The sequence below is a fragment of the Bombyx mori genome, chromosome 17 (assembly GCF_030269925.1).
Source record: "Bombyx mori chromosome 17, ASM3026992v2".
In the NCBI taxonomy this organism is placed as follows: domain Eukaryota; kingdom Metazoa; phylum Arthropoda; class Insecta; order Lepidoptera; family Bombycidae; genus Bombyx; species Bombyx mori.
In genome coordinates, this window is record NC_085123.1 from 2,084,884 (window position 1) to 2,099,312 (window position 14,429).

General features: G+C 48.0%; 1 protein-coding gene across 2 annotated transcripts in view; it reads right to left on the reverse strand.

The window, feature by feature from the left end:
* The window catches only part of LOC101735679 (galactokinase), a 37,276-nt gene that overhangs the window by 1,704 nt on the left and 21,143 nt on the right, over nt 1-14,429 (reverse strand). For both annotated transcript variants that reach the window (XM_004921944.5, XM_062673246.1), the window contains 2 exons: nt 2,126-2,241; nt 1,404-1,562 (listed from right to left, as the gene is read on the reverse strand). In XM_004921944.5, the coding sequence (XP_004922001.1) occupies nt 1,404-1,562; nt 2,126-2,241 (275 nt within the window). The remainder of the gene's footprint in view (nt 1-1,403; nt 1,563-2,125; nt 2,242-14,429) is intronic.

Sequence of the window (14,429 nt, forward strand, 5' to 3'; positions counted from 1 at the left end):
AATTTTTCGCCTATTTTTTACAATTCGCCATAAGATTGGGCCAATTTCTAAAGAATTCAAATCGAATAGGTGATATTGTTTATTTATGTGGTATGTTATTCGCTTCTGTTAGCTTCTATCTTGTGGCAGATTGTATCATGAGGCCTCGCGGGTAGCGGTAGTTCAAGCGGTAGGCAGCGGCTTGGCTCTACCCCTGGCATTGCTGAAGTCCACGGGCAACGGTAACCACTCACCATCAGGTGAGCCGTATGCTCGTCTACCTACAAAGGCAATAAAAAACAAGCTGCAATCATCTTCCACGGCATTTCCTGACCACGGCGTTCCATTTGGGAAAATATGACAAACGTAATGCATTTGAGACCTGGACCTAATGTCGCAGGGGTTTAAAGCTCTTAATTTCGTCTTAAGCCTGAAAGTAGAAACTTTGACTAAATTAAACTAATATAAACTAGTAAATAGTAATAGTAAAAGTAAAATAATAAAATTAAGTAATAAGTATCTAAGTAATCATAAATAATGTAAGTAATAATAATTTTACGTAAATAAGTTCAATGTTTATGTGTGTAGATTTTATCCAGTTGTGTGAACCAAAAAAAACGAACTAGTATAAAGTAATAAAGTAGTTAAAAAAAAAAAAAAAAAAAGTTAAAAGTAATAAACTAGTAATCTAGTATAAAGGCATTTCTGGTAGCCTAGAAGCCCTTCCAGCTTCACTGGTACAGGCAAACAAGGTGGGATCTGCTAAGATCTGCCCGAACGCCTCCGAATTGAAGTCTAGTAAACGAATTCATCATTTATATTTTTATGAATGTAGGTATACGACAAAGGGAAGATCTTCCACCGAGCGGGTGATATTCGCTCGGTAGACCGACGGTCCGAATGTTGTTTTTTTTTTCCTACCTAACCTGATTGCCTTGAGAGGCTATTTCAGCGGAACCTTAACTAGTAGGTAAGCTCACGGGGCTCAAACCTGACGAAGTTGCTAACACGAACCCTAGCAAGAGCCGTGCTTCGCAGAATCTACCACCGGATCGGAAACGCGACCCACTGAGAAGATCCGGCGAGAAAGTCAGTGGGCTGTGTCTGTGGGTTAATTTACTCATAGAGCCCTTCGTCGCAAGCGACGGGTTCGACGAGAACGATGACCGATGCTTGAGGTACCTAAAAGCAATTTTAGTAGATCGGGAGGATCCGAAATGACGTGTTTGGGGCGACGTCGACTGCTTTCCATTCTTTCCGCAGGATCGGGAATGGCGGAATGTTGTTTTTCGGAACTTGTATATATGCGAGCTTAACTTGAAAATGTCGTAAGCGAGATTCAGGTATCTGTCAAATATCTTGCGTTGTATGATAGCTACCGCCACATCACTATCTTGTCAGCTTGATTCAGTTCTGGTACTTACCAAAGCCACCGCACATCCACCGAAGCCACCTCCCGTCATTCTCGCACCATACACCCCTGGAGCATCCCGGAGGATGTCCACTATCTGATCGAGCTCCACGCAGGATACCTCCATCAATTTGCTTAGCGAGTCATGCGATTGGTAAAAAAGTTCACCCACCTAAAAAAAAAGGGCATATATTGAGCATATCGACGGAATATGTTTACGTTAAAAGTCGAGGAAATCGTACATTGGCTAACCTACTCTGTAAGTTGGTAGGTTAGCCATTGTGAATTAGGGTTCCCGCATACCAAATTTCTAAAATCCTGATCAATATCTTAGCATTCATCTACCACTTAGCTATGGTATGTGGTATATGGTAGTGTGTGTAATGTTTATTTATTGATTTCATGTCTTTTTAATGCACAATTTAAAACAAAAATATTTACATTCTGCACTCCTTCTCTATATTCATTATATTCTTTCTATATACTATACTATATACTCTATAAGTGTGGGAAATTTCATACCCCTCCGTCCGCGTAACTTTCGTAAAAATGGGTACAAAGTTTTTGCTTCACGTATTACTCATATGTAGATTAAACTCAGCTTACAAAGTTTAATTATATTTGGGTGGTTCCCAGAAAGATACAGCCACATTATTATAAAATGAGGCAAGTGGTAACTAGAAGATAAAATAATGGGAATTGTTAATGTTCAAACGCCTCACATTGAGTTCTTACCCTTTTGTAATTCTTCTCGGTCAATTTGATGGCAGCTTCCACCGTTCTCTGAATTTCTCCTATGACATGCCGAGCTCTTCTGATAACTAACTCGTTACAACCGAGATCTCTCAGCCCTGGAATTTCAAGCCTCAGTAAATATTTGATTCAATTAATAGTCAACTTAATGTAAATATTTGCGCTTCGTTGTCGTTTCAGTGGGCTATACTTAAAATATACGACCTATAGAATTTTATTTTATTTTATTTATTTTCAATTAAATTATTTAATATCGCATTCTTAAAAATTAAGTGTTTGCTCGAACTGTTTGCCTCCAGTACGAATACTAAATGTACTGGATTGAGATCGGTACAATGAGGCGGGAATAGAATTGAACCAAGTCCGTCCATTTGTCGGGATATTCATATTTCAAATAATCGCGCACCGACAGAGCTGGGCAACCGTCTAATCATATTTTTCTGTAGATATGTACCTAGTCAGGTCATAAGTATTGTCACACAGTAAAAACTTTTCTTTTAGAATGCTGGCCACAAAAAAGTTTAATGAATTCGAATTTAGAATTGTTCATGAAAATAAAAATGTATACTTTCAGAATTTTACTCATTTTTAAATATGGAGTGGACGCTTAAAGAAGACCGTGTTGCAGTTATTGCGTTGCATCGTTGCGGTTACGCGCCAATTCAAATTTTTAACATACTGAAAAATTAGAATATAACCAAATATTCGTTTATCGTACCATCAAACGATACAATGAAGACTCTAGTGTAGATGACAGGTCAAGAAGTGGTCGCCCTCGGTCTGTTAGGACTCCAGCAGTGATAAAAGCTGTGTAGGCGCGAATTCAAAGAAATCCCAAACGTAAGCAGAAACTGTTGGCCCTTCAGATGGGGTTAAGCAGAACCATGGTGAAAAGGGTGTTAAATGATGACTTAGAGCTTCGGGCATATCGAAGAAAAACAGGACATCGTTTGAATGCTCGTCTAATGGACCTGAGACTGAAGAGATGCCGCGCTTTGTTGAAGCGGTACGCGGGAAAAAATATATCGGGAAATTCTTTTTTCGGATGAAAAAATTTTTACCGTAGAAGAGAGCTACAACAAACAAAATGATAAGGTGTACGCACACAGTAGTGAAGAAGCGAGCAACCGTATTCCGTGTGTCCAACGAGATCATTTTCCATCCTCGCTCATGGTATGGTTGGGAGTTTCTTATTGGGGCTTAACAGAGGTACATTTTTGTGAGAAAGGTGTAAAAACGAATGCAGTTGTGTATCAAAATACAGTCCTGACGAACCTTGTGGAACCTGTTTCTCATACCATGTTCAATAACAGGTACTGGGTATTCCAACAAGATTCGGAGCCAGCTCATAGAGCGAAGAGCACACAAGACTGGCTGGCGGCGCGTGAAATCGACTTCATCCGGCACGAAGACTGGCCCTCCTCCAGTCCAGATTTGAATCCGTTAGATTACAAGATATGGCAACACTTGGAGGAAAAGGCGTGCTCAAAGCCTCATCCCAATTTGGAGTCACTCAAGACATCCTTGATTAAGGCAGCCGCCGATATTGACATGGACCTCGTTCGTGCTGCGATAGACGACTGGCCGCGCAGATTGAAGGCCTGTATTCAAAATCACGGAGGTCATTTTGAATAAACTTTAGTGTCATTAGAATCTATGTTTTGTTAAGTTCATTTTGGTATATGAATGGTTACATAATGAATAAACTTGTTTCAATTATTTTACATTAAACATGTGACAGAATTTATGACCTGACTAGGTACATTTTCATTTAAGAAATTTGGCAAATCGTTTTGGAGTTAATGCAATAAAGTCGCCATCAATTACATTTAGAGTCCGCTCAAAGGGCCCAATTATTTGTCCGTTTGAAATTCCGATTGATAATATATGTACTAAATATTATAAATGACCCATAAGCTTTTGTTCATTACAGACAATGAAGACGCCGATACATTTATAAAAAAAAAAAAAAAAAAATACAAAAAAGTGTTTGTTTTTTTTTTAGGAGAGATCCTTTTGCGAAAATACGAAGTAGCGATTTTAAAGCCAAGAAAAGTGGCAAGTGTTGTACTACTTTGAATCTTGACTAAATGGACCGTCTTTTGAAATAGTTTACGAAGGGTAGTGTCTTATATTTTTTCTAATAACTTTTACACCATCGTTGAAGTTAAAAAACTCTCCTAAGCACGATTCGTTATGTGAGTAGTACACAGCACCTCAGAATAAAACACTGGTTATTGGTGTATTTTTTATTCCAGAGAGGGAACTCGCTTTGTAACACAAAACACAACAACCCCTAACGGTAGACGCCTCGACGCGTTAGTCAACGATCGAGCCTTCGATATCGTCGCTCCGCTAACACCGACTCACTACCCGCTAAATATCGCGTGTCGCTCGGATATACTCGACATAGCGTTATTAAAAAACGTAACTCCGCGCATATGTCCGATCGAAGTAGTTTTAGGGTTAGACTCAGACCATAGATCCGTCGTTATGCAGCTCGTTTGCGCTTCCGATTTTGAACCAGTCATGATCACTGTGGTTGATTGGCACACGCTGGGCAAAAGCCTGGCTGAATTCGATTCACCATCGCTCTCGTTTAGTCTGGACTCTACCCCGTCCACACAGGACACCGCTCAAGCCATGGGCATAGTAACATCACACATCTCATCGATATTTGAAGTCGTCGTGGCCTAAAAGATAAGACGTCCGGTGCATTCGTATGTAGCGATGCATCGGTGTTCGAATCCCGCAGGCGGGTACCAATTTTTCTAATGAGATACGTACTCAACAAATGTTTACGATTGACTTCCACGGTGAAGGAATAACATCGTGTAATAAAAACCAAACCCGCAAAATTATAATTTGCGTAATCACTGGTGGTAGGACCTCTTGGGAGTCCGCACGGGTAGGTACCACACCACCCCGCTTATTTCCGCCGTGAAGCAGTAATGCGTTTCGGTTCGAAGGGTGGGGTAGCCGTTGTAACTATACTGAGACCTTAGAACTTATATCTCGAGGTGGGTGGCGCATTTACGTTGTAGATGTCTATGGGCTCCAGTAACCACTTAACACCAGGTGAGCTGTGAGCTCATTCATCCATCTAAACAATAAATTGTAAGGCCGTAAAAATATATGGATAATGAAATGTCGCAATCATCCGCTGAACCAAAGACAAAGGAATATCATTAACTATAACAATTGATGCCGCTCGTGGGGTGACAAACATTTTTAGTCTTCTTCAGATGAGAAGGGACAGCCCGACAGAATAAAAGGTGGAAAATAATAATGTGTTCCGCATTTATGTCACCTTACGTGATGACACGATGAGACGGCCATTTACAATTCTTTAACGATTAAAATTGTAAATTCTAGTGTTTTCGTTTGTTTGTCCTCCATGATCATCTCTCTCAAATAATCAATAATCATCTCTCGTTTGGAGCCTCTGGGTCTGCGGAGGGACTTCGGTTCCCTCTGTATTTTGTACCGCATGTACCATGGGGAGTGCTCTGAGGAATTGTTCGAGATGATACCAACGTCTCATTTTTACCATCGTACCGCCCGCCACTGGAGTAGAGTTCATCCATACTACCTGGAGCCACTGCGGTCATCCACAGTGCGTTTCAAGAGATCTTTTTTGCCACGTACCATCCGGCTATGGAATGAGCTCCCCTCCACGGTGTTTCCCGAGCGCTATGACATGTCCTTCTTCAAACGAGACTTATGGACAGTATTAAGCGGTAGGCAGCGGCTTGGCTCTGCCCTTGGCATTGCTGAAGTCCATGGCGACGGTAACCACTCACCATCAGGTGGGCCGTATGCTGGTCTGCCTACAAAGGCAATAAAAAAAATAAAAAAAAAGATTCTGTAAACGCATGGAATGTTATTATTGTGTTAAACGTGACATTCCGATATGCTATGGCCGTTAACAACGCTATTAATGAAAAGAAAAACCAATTACCCCTTTACAAATAATTTATTTTAAAAACGAAAACGATAAAAATTTTTTTTAAGAAATTTGATTGATTTTAAAAAGAGACAATACTGCTACAATCTTATGACGACGCTTGCAGCTGAAAGTAAGTATTGTACTTTTTGACGAAGCATGTTGCTGGTAAATAACATGTACTATTCCGATTTGAGCAACCGACGCGCGTGGACGTGCTCATTGTTCGTTCGATTGCCCGACCTCGGTTCGTGGCACATCTGGCGTCCAAGTGTTTTGTCGGAAGTGACTACCGGTGATAATAGAAGATTATTGTTCGTGGCACATCTGTGGCCCAAGTGTTTCTCGGAATTTTGTACCTGCGCCTAATTGCAAGGCATTGCCGCCCGGGAACTGTGCAGGTGTTCTATTCACTCTAATTCTATTCTATTTATTCTATTCACTTAAATTTCTAAAATTCCTAGAATCGCTTCGGCCAATTTAGTGTTACCGACACAGGGGCCTCGCCGCAAGGCGAGCGTGTGTTTAAGTCCCGGGGCAGCCCCCCCTGGGCAGTCCGAAGAAATGGAGTTTTCTCCAACCAACACACTGCTCGCGGAATTCTTAAGCGAGAAATACCCGGCCCTCGAATCAGAATTTTTAGCTTACAAAGCTAAACGCGCCGTGAACTGTTCTGCCGTGCCCGCCGCGCCCGTCGTTTCCGCCACGCCTGCCGTTCCCGCGTCCCCTGCAAGCGCGCGCAAAACTCCCGCGCCGTACACCGCAGCCTCCGTCGCGCCCAGCACACCCGTGTCCCCCATACTGTCGCGAAAAACTCCCGCGTCTACCGCGGCAGCTTCCATTCTACCTCAGCGATCATCTGCGGCTTCCGTCGCGTCCGCCGCTCCCGTGCCTTCCTCCTCGTCCTCCGACTCTGACTCGGATATGGAGGTTGACCTCGTTCCCGCCTCATTAACAGATGGATTCACCCTCGTGCAAAAGGGTAAGAAGCGTGCCGCGGAGTCCCGAGCTTCCGCGGCCGCTAAAATAAGCAAAGCCGCGAACGCGTCGCGCCCCCGCCCTCCGACCCCCGTCGCTCCCTGTCCCCGTGCCACGCCGTCGCCGCGCCCGATGGCACAAACGAGAAATCAGGCCCCTCCTCCGTTGATTCTTCAAGAGAAGGCTGCTTGGGACCGTGTCTCCCTGGCCCTTAAGGCCAAGAACATAAATTTTGTCAGTGCCCGTAACCTCGCGAACGGGATACAGATAAAAGTAGCAACACCCGACGACCATAGGGCCCTCTCAAGCTACCTCCGAAAGGAGCGTATAAGTTATCATACGTATACGCTCCAGGAGGAGCGTGAGCTCCGTGCAGTCATACGTGGCATCCCCAAGGAATTAGATGCCGAGCTCGTAAAGGCCGACCTACTCGAACAAGGCCTACACGTAAACTCCGTGCACCGCATGCACACAGGACGCGGGAGGGAGCCATACAATATGGTTCTCGTTGCCCTCCAGTCTACCCCCGAGGGAAAGCAAATCTTTAACGTTCGAACGGTCTGTAGGCTTTCCGGAATCACCGTGGAAACCCCTCATAAAAAAGGCACTCCGAGCCAGTGCCACAACTGTCAGTTGTACGGGCATTCTTCCCGTAATTGTCACGCGCGTCCTCGATGCGTCAAGTGTTTGGACGATCACGCCACGACTCTTTGCATTCGCGATAAAAAAACCGCGACGGAACCACCTAGCTGCGTCCTGTGCCGAACACAGGGTCACCCCGCGAATTACCGTGGATGCCCCCGAGCCCCTAAAATAAATCGCCGCGTCGCGCGCCAAAACCGCTGGAGCGGCCGTTCACTCCGAATGTCTCTGCACCCTCGATGGTTGCATTCCATCGTGAGGTGTCAGAGGGTGTAATCCAATTCCTCAAACCGGAATCGCCGGGAGTCGAGCTGGGAGATGACGACTTAGTCACTCCCAGCGAGGTGCGCCTCCTCATCAAGTTGATGAAGAGGCGCAAAGCCCCCGGCGAGGACGGTATTCCTCCCCTCGCCTCGCCAGGGTCACCCCGCGAATTACCGTGGATGCCCCCGAGCCCCTAAAATAAATCGCCGCGTCGCGCGCCAATGCCGCTGGAGCGGCAGTTCACTCCGAATGTCTCTGCACCCTCGATGGTTGCATTCCATCGTGAGGTGTCAGAGGGTGTAATCCAATTCCTCAAACCGGAATCGCCGGGAGTCGAGCTGGGAGATGACGACTTAGTCACTCCCAGCGAGGTGCGCCTCCTCATCAAGTTGATGAAGAGGCGCAAAGCCCCCGGCGAGGACGGTATTCCTCCCCTCGCCTTGCAAAACCTCCCTCCCTCAATCGTGTCAGCAATGACACGATTGTTTAATTCCATTCTCCGGGTAGGACACTTCCCTGGAACTTGGAAACTGGGCAAGATCATCGTCTTGCCCAAACCCGGCAAGGACAGGAGAAAGCCCTCCAGTTACCGACCGATTACCTTGCTCTCGCACGTGGGCAAGTTGTTCGAGCGGCTGCTCCTGAGGAGAATATCGCCGTATATTCTCCTCAGGCCGGAGCAATTCGGCTTTAGAAGCGGCCACTCGACGACTCTGCAACTGACCCGTGTCCTGCATCACTTGGCAGACCGGCGAAACTCGGGCCAATACACGGTCGCGGTCCTTCTCGATATCGAGAAGGCCTTCGACCGTGTGTGGCACGAGGGGCTGGTCCACAAGCTGCGGGACGCGGGCCTACCGCACGCTCACGTGCGACTGCTCGGGTCGTATCTGGAGGGCAGAACCTTCTTTGTCGCGGTCGAGGGCGCACGGTCTTCCGTGCGTCCCATTACGGCCGGGGTTCCCCAGGGTAGTGTCCTATCACCTATCCTATACGCCCTCTACACCAACGACATCCCCACCCTGGAGGGTCACCTTCGGGCGTGGGAGGAGGACGTGAAGTTGGCCTTGTTCGCTGACGACTCGGCCTACTTCTCGTCCTCTCCGTTCCCCTCTGCAGCCATTATGAGGATGCAGAGGCTTTTGGATTTACTGCCCCAGTGGCTGGACCGTTGGAGAGTCGCGGTCAATGTGGGAAAGACCGCGGCCTTACTCTACGGTCCGGTCCGTATCAGAGTCGTCCCAAAGAAACTCAGCCTCCGAGGTGTGAATGTCGAGTTCAGGACCACGGTCCGGTATCTCGGATGCGACATCGACCGCTCCTTGAGCATGGTCGCGCACGTCAACCGAGTCATCGGTCAGACTCGCGCGACCAGGTTCTTGTTGCGGCCGGTGTTTGCGTCCGGGCTTCCGACCAGGACCAAACTCGCCATTTACAAGACATACGTCCGTTCCCGCCTCACATACGCTGCTGTGGCCTGGTATCACCTGTTGTCGCCGTCCCAGCGATCTAGGTTGCAGGCCCAGCAGAGTCTTTCCCTCCGCATTGTCGTCGGGGCCGGGCAGTACGTCAGAAATGACGTTATTGCCCGGGACCTAGGTGTGGAGTCGCTCGTGGAGTTTGTGACTAGGCTCGCCCGTAATATGTACGAGCGAGCCGAAAACGGGCCCCATGAGCATCTCCACAACATAGCCCCGCTGCACGCCAGACCACCGGATGGTACGGCGTTGCCGCGGGAGCTATTGGTACCCCCGACGATCGTTCGGAGATAAAGCTCCTCGCCGGCTGTGAGGCCGGGGAGGACCTATGAGCGCCCCTCTCGGAGCTGAGTTTCATCAGCCTCTAGCCCCACGCCTCTTGCCCGTTTGGCGGGTCCCCCGTATGGGGACCGCGGCTGCACCCCGTAGGTGCAGCCTATTTCCATGAGGGGCTTTGACCCCACCCCCCACCCCCCTTTGGGATGGGGTGTTCTTACCCGCTACAATCCTCCCCCCTATCAATATTGTATAACGATGGGGAGAGGGGGAGAGGACTGTAGCGTGGAGTGCGGATTCGCTCTCTCCCCCATATTAGGTTAGCTAGGTTATGTTAGGTTAAGTTAGATTAGGATTAGTTTAGGTGTGACGGCGCGCGCTGTCCCGGCACTCCACGGAGTGCAGGAACGGCGCGCTGCCGTCACTTAGATGTAAGTTAGATTAAGTTAGGTTTACTTTAGGTTAAGTTAGGTTAAGATGAAATTGTAAAAACAAAAAAAAAAAAAAAAAAAAAAAAAAAAAAAAAAAAAAAAAAAAAAAAAAAAAAAAAAAAAAAAAAAAAAAAAAAAAAAAAAAAAAAAAAAAAAACATTTTGGAGGAGAGCAGCAGCCGCCCCCGGAAGAAGGGAGAGGAAGAAAGAAGAAGAGAAGAGAAGAGTGAAGAAGGAGACGAAGAAAGAAGTCGACCCCACACACATCTTCAATCCTGCCTGATACTCCATCCAGCAGCGCATCACCCCTGCCTTATTAGGCAGGGAGCTACATGTCCGGGCAGAGGGGTTTCCCCGAGGCCCGCTCCGTGCCCCCCCAAAGGGGGTACGACGACCCCACGACTGCGCCAAAACCACCTCCGAGCTTCCGGCCCTGACATCAAAGCCACGGCACCCTCTGTGCCGAAGGCTAAGCCTGCCTTCGTGCCGGCGCCGGTGCCCAGCGGCTCGGCCTGGGCTAAACCGTTGCCGTACACGAACACGGCTGTAGCTCCCTCCCCCGCGATTCGTCCCGCCCCCGCGATACGTCCCTCCCCCGTGATTCGTTCCTCCCCCGCGACCAGCACTCCGACCGCGTCCGACAATCTCGCTCTAGCGATCGACTTTTTTCAGTCGATCAACTTTGAGCGTGTTAATGCTTTGGGTGACGCCATTCGCGCCGCCTCCACTGCACAACACTTCATCGCCGCTGTGCAAGAATACGCTGACGTATACGCGTCGTTAAATACGTACGTCCTCCCCTCACTCCGCCGGTAATCAATGGCGTACATAAGTAGAATAAAGCCCCTATCCGTAACGATAGGATTTTTTAACGCTTACGGTCTCGCAAATCAACGTGATCAGGTTTGTGATTTTTTGCGTGACCATCAAATTCAACCTTTTTGGTGCAGGAGACCCTGCTTAAGCCCGCGCGCCGCGACCCTAAAATCGCGAACTATAACATGGTTAGGAACGACAGGCTCACTGCTCGTGGTGGTGGTACCGTCATTTACTATAGACGAGCCCTGCACTGCGTCCCACTCGACCCCCCCGCGCTCGTTAATATCGAAGCATCAGTGTGCCGAATCTCACTGACGGGACACGCGCCGATCGTTATCGCGTCCGTTTATCTTCCACCGGATAAGATCGTTCTAAGCAGTGATATCGAGGCGCTGCTCGGCATGGGAAGCTCTGTCATTCTGGCGGGCGACCTAAATTGTAAACACGTCAGGTGGAACTCACACACCACAACCCCGAATGGCAGGCGGCTTGACGCGTTAGTCGATGATCTCGCCTTCGATATCGTCGCTCCGCTAACCCCGACTCACTACCCGCTAAATATCGCGCATCGCCCGGATATACTCGACATAGCGTTATTAAAAAACGTAACTCTGCGCTTACACTCGATCGAAGTAGTTTCAGAGTTAGATTCAGACCACCGTCCCGTCGTTATGAAGCTCGGTCGCGCTCCCGATTACGTTCCAGTCACGAGGACTGTAGTGGATTGGCACACGCTGGGCATCAGCCTGGCTGAATCTGATCCACCATCGCTCCCGTTTAGCCCGGACTCTACCCCGTCTCCTCAGGATACCGCTGAAGCCATAGACATCTTAACGTCACACATCACCTCGACATTAGATAGGTCATCGAAACAAGTTGTAGCGGAGGACTTCCTTCATCGCTTCAAATTGTCCGACGATATTAGGGAACTCCTTAGAGCTAAGAACGCCTCGATACGCGCCTACGACAGGTATCCTACCGCGGAAAATCGTATTCGAATGCGTGCCCTACAACGCGACGTAAAGTCTCGCATCGCCGAAGTCCGAGATGCCAGATGGTCTGATTTCTTAGAAGGACTCGCGCCCTCCCAAAGGTCTTACTACCGCTTAGCTCGTACTCTCAAATCGGATACGGTAGTAACTATGCCCCCCCTCGTAGGCCCCTCAGGCCGACTCACGGCGTTCGATGATGACGAAAAAGCAGAGCTGCTGGCCGATACATTGCAAACCCAGTGCACGCCCAGCACTCAATCCGTGGACCCTGTTCATGTAGAATTAGTAGACAGTGAGGTAGAACGCAGAGCCTCCTTGCCACCCTCGGATGCGTTACCACCCGTCACCCCGATGGAAGTTAAAGACTTGATCAAAGACCTACGTCCTCGCAAGGCTCCCGGTTCCGACGGTATATCTAACCGCGTTATTAAACTTCTACCCGTCCAACTCATCGTGATGTTGGCATCTATTTTTAATGCCGCTATGGCGAACTGTATATTTCCCGCGGTGTGGAAAGAAGCGGACGTTATCGGCATACATAAACTCGGTAAACCAAAAAATCATCCGACGAGCTACCGCCCGATTAGCCTCCTCATGTCTCTAGGCAAACTGTATGAGCGTCTGCTCTACAAACGTCTCAGAGACTTCGTCTCATCCAAGGGCATTCTCATCGATGAACAATTCGGATTCCGTACAAATCACTCATGCGTTCAACAGGTGCACCGCCTCACGGAGCACATTCTTGTGGGGCTTAATCGACCAAAACCGTTATACACGGGAGCTCTCTTCTTCGACGTCGCAAAAGCGTTCGACAAAGTCTGGCACAATGGTTTGATTTTCAAACTATTCAACATGGGCGTGCCGGATAGTCTCGTGCTCATCATACGGGACTTCTTGTCGAACCGCTCTTTTCGATATCGAGTCGAGGGAACCCGCTCCTCCCCACGACCTCTCACAGCTGGAGTCCCGCAAGGCTCTGTCCTCTCACCCCTCCTATTTAGCTTATTCGTCAACGATATTCCCCGGTCGCTGCCGACCCATTTAGCTTTATTCGCCGACGACACGACTGTTTACTATTCTAGTAGAAATAAGTCCCTAATCGCGAAGAAGCTTCAGAGCGCAGCCCTAGCCCTAGGCCAGTGGTTCCGAAAATGGCGCATAGACATCAACCCAGCGAAAAGTACTGCGGTGCTATTTCAGAGGGGAAGCTCCACACGGATTTCCTCCCGGATTAGGAGGAGGAATCTCACACCCCCGATTACTCTCTTTAGACAACCCATACCCTGGGCTAGGAAGGTCAAGTACCTGGGCGTTACCCTGGATGCATCGATGACATTCCGCCCGCATATAAAATCAGTCCGTGACCGTGCCGCGTTTATTCTCGGTAGACTCTACCCCATGATCTGTAAGCGGAGTAAAATGTCCCTTCGGAACAAGGTGACACTTTACAAAACTTGCATAAGGCCCGTCATGACTTACGCGAGTGTGGTGTTCGCTCACGCGGCCCGCACACACATAGACACCCTCCAATCCCTACAATCCCGCTTTTGCAGGTTAGCTGTCGGGGCTCCGTGGTTCGTGAGGAACGTTGACCTACACGACGACCTGGGCCTCGAATCAATTCGGAAATACATGAAGTCAGCGTCGGAACGATACTTCGATAAGGCTATGCGTCATGATAATCGCCTTATCGTTGCCGCCGCTGACTACTCCCCGAATCCTGATCATGCAGGAGCCAGTCACCGTCGACGCCCTAGACACGTCCTTACGGATCCATCAGATCCAATAACCTTTGCATTAGATGCCTTCAGCTCTAATACTAGGGGCAGGCTTAGGGACCCCGGTAACCGTACTCGTCGAACTCGACAAAGAGGTCGACGTACAACCTAACCCATGCATCAGCCCGCTGAGTTTCTCGCCGGATCTTCTCAGCGGGTCGCGATTCCGATCCGGTAGTCGATTCATTCGCGAAACAATTGCTCTTGAGTTGTTAGGTCTCCTTCGGAGGCGCTCGGGCAGTTGTTAGCAAATCCCGCCCCTCTTGGCTGAGCCTTTGCTCGCCCACCTGTCCTGGTGAAACTGGAAAGGCCTTCGGGCCACCAGTAAACATTCAATCATAAAAAAAAAAAAAAAAAAAAAAAACATGTACTTTTAGGTTAGGAATATTGTGTTATTTTTTTATAATAAATTTATTTAAAAATTTTAGAATACGGGCTATGTGACATGGACTTCTTTTCTTTATGTGTTCCACTATATCTATTAGATTAGGTAATTAAGAAAGCAATTGAGCACAGATCTAACTGTTATACAAATCTTGTACCATAAAAATGAGTGCCACAAAACAAATATACATAGAATAGAAATAATTATTATAGTTTGTTTTTTTCCCGTACCTATTCACTAGCCTAAGGCGCTATTCCAGCTACGCCCGGGCGGGAATCTTCTAAGATTTCTTTATTAA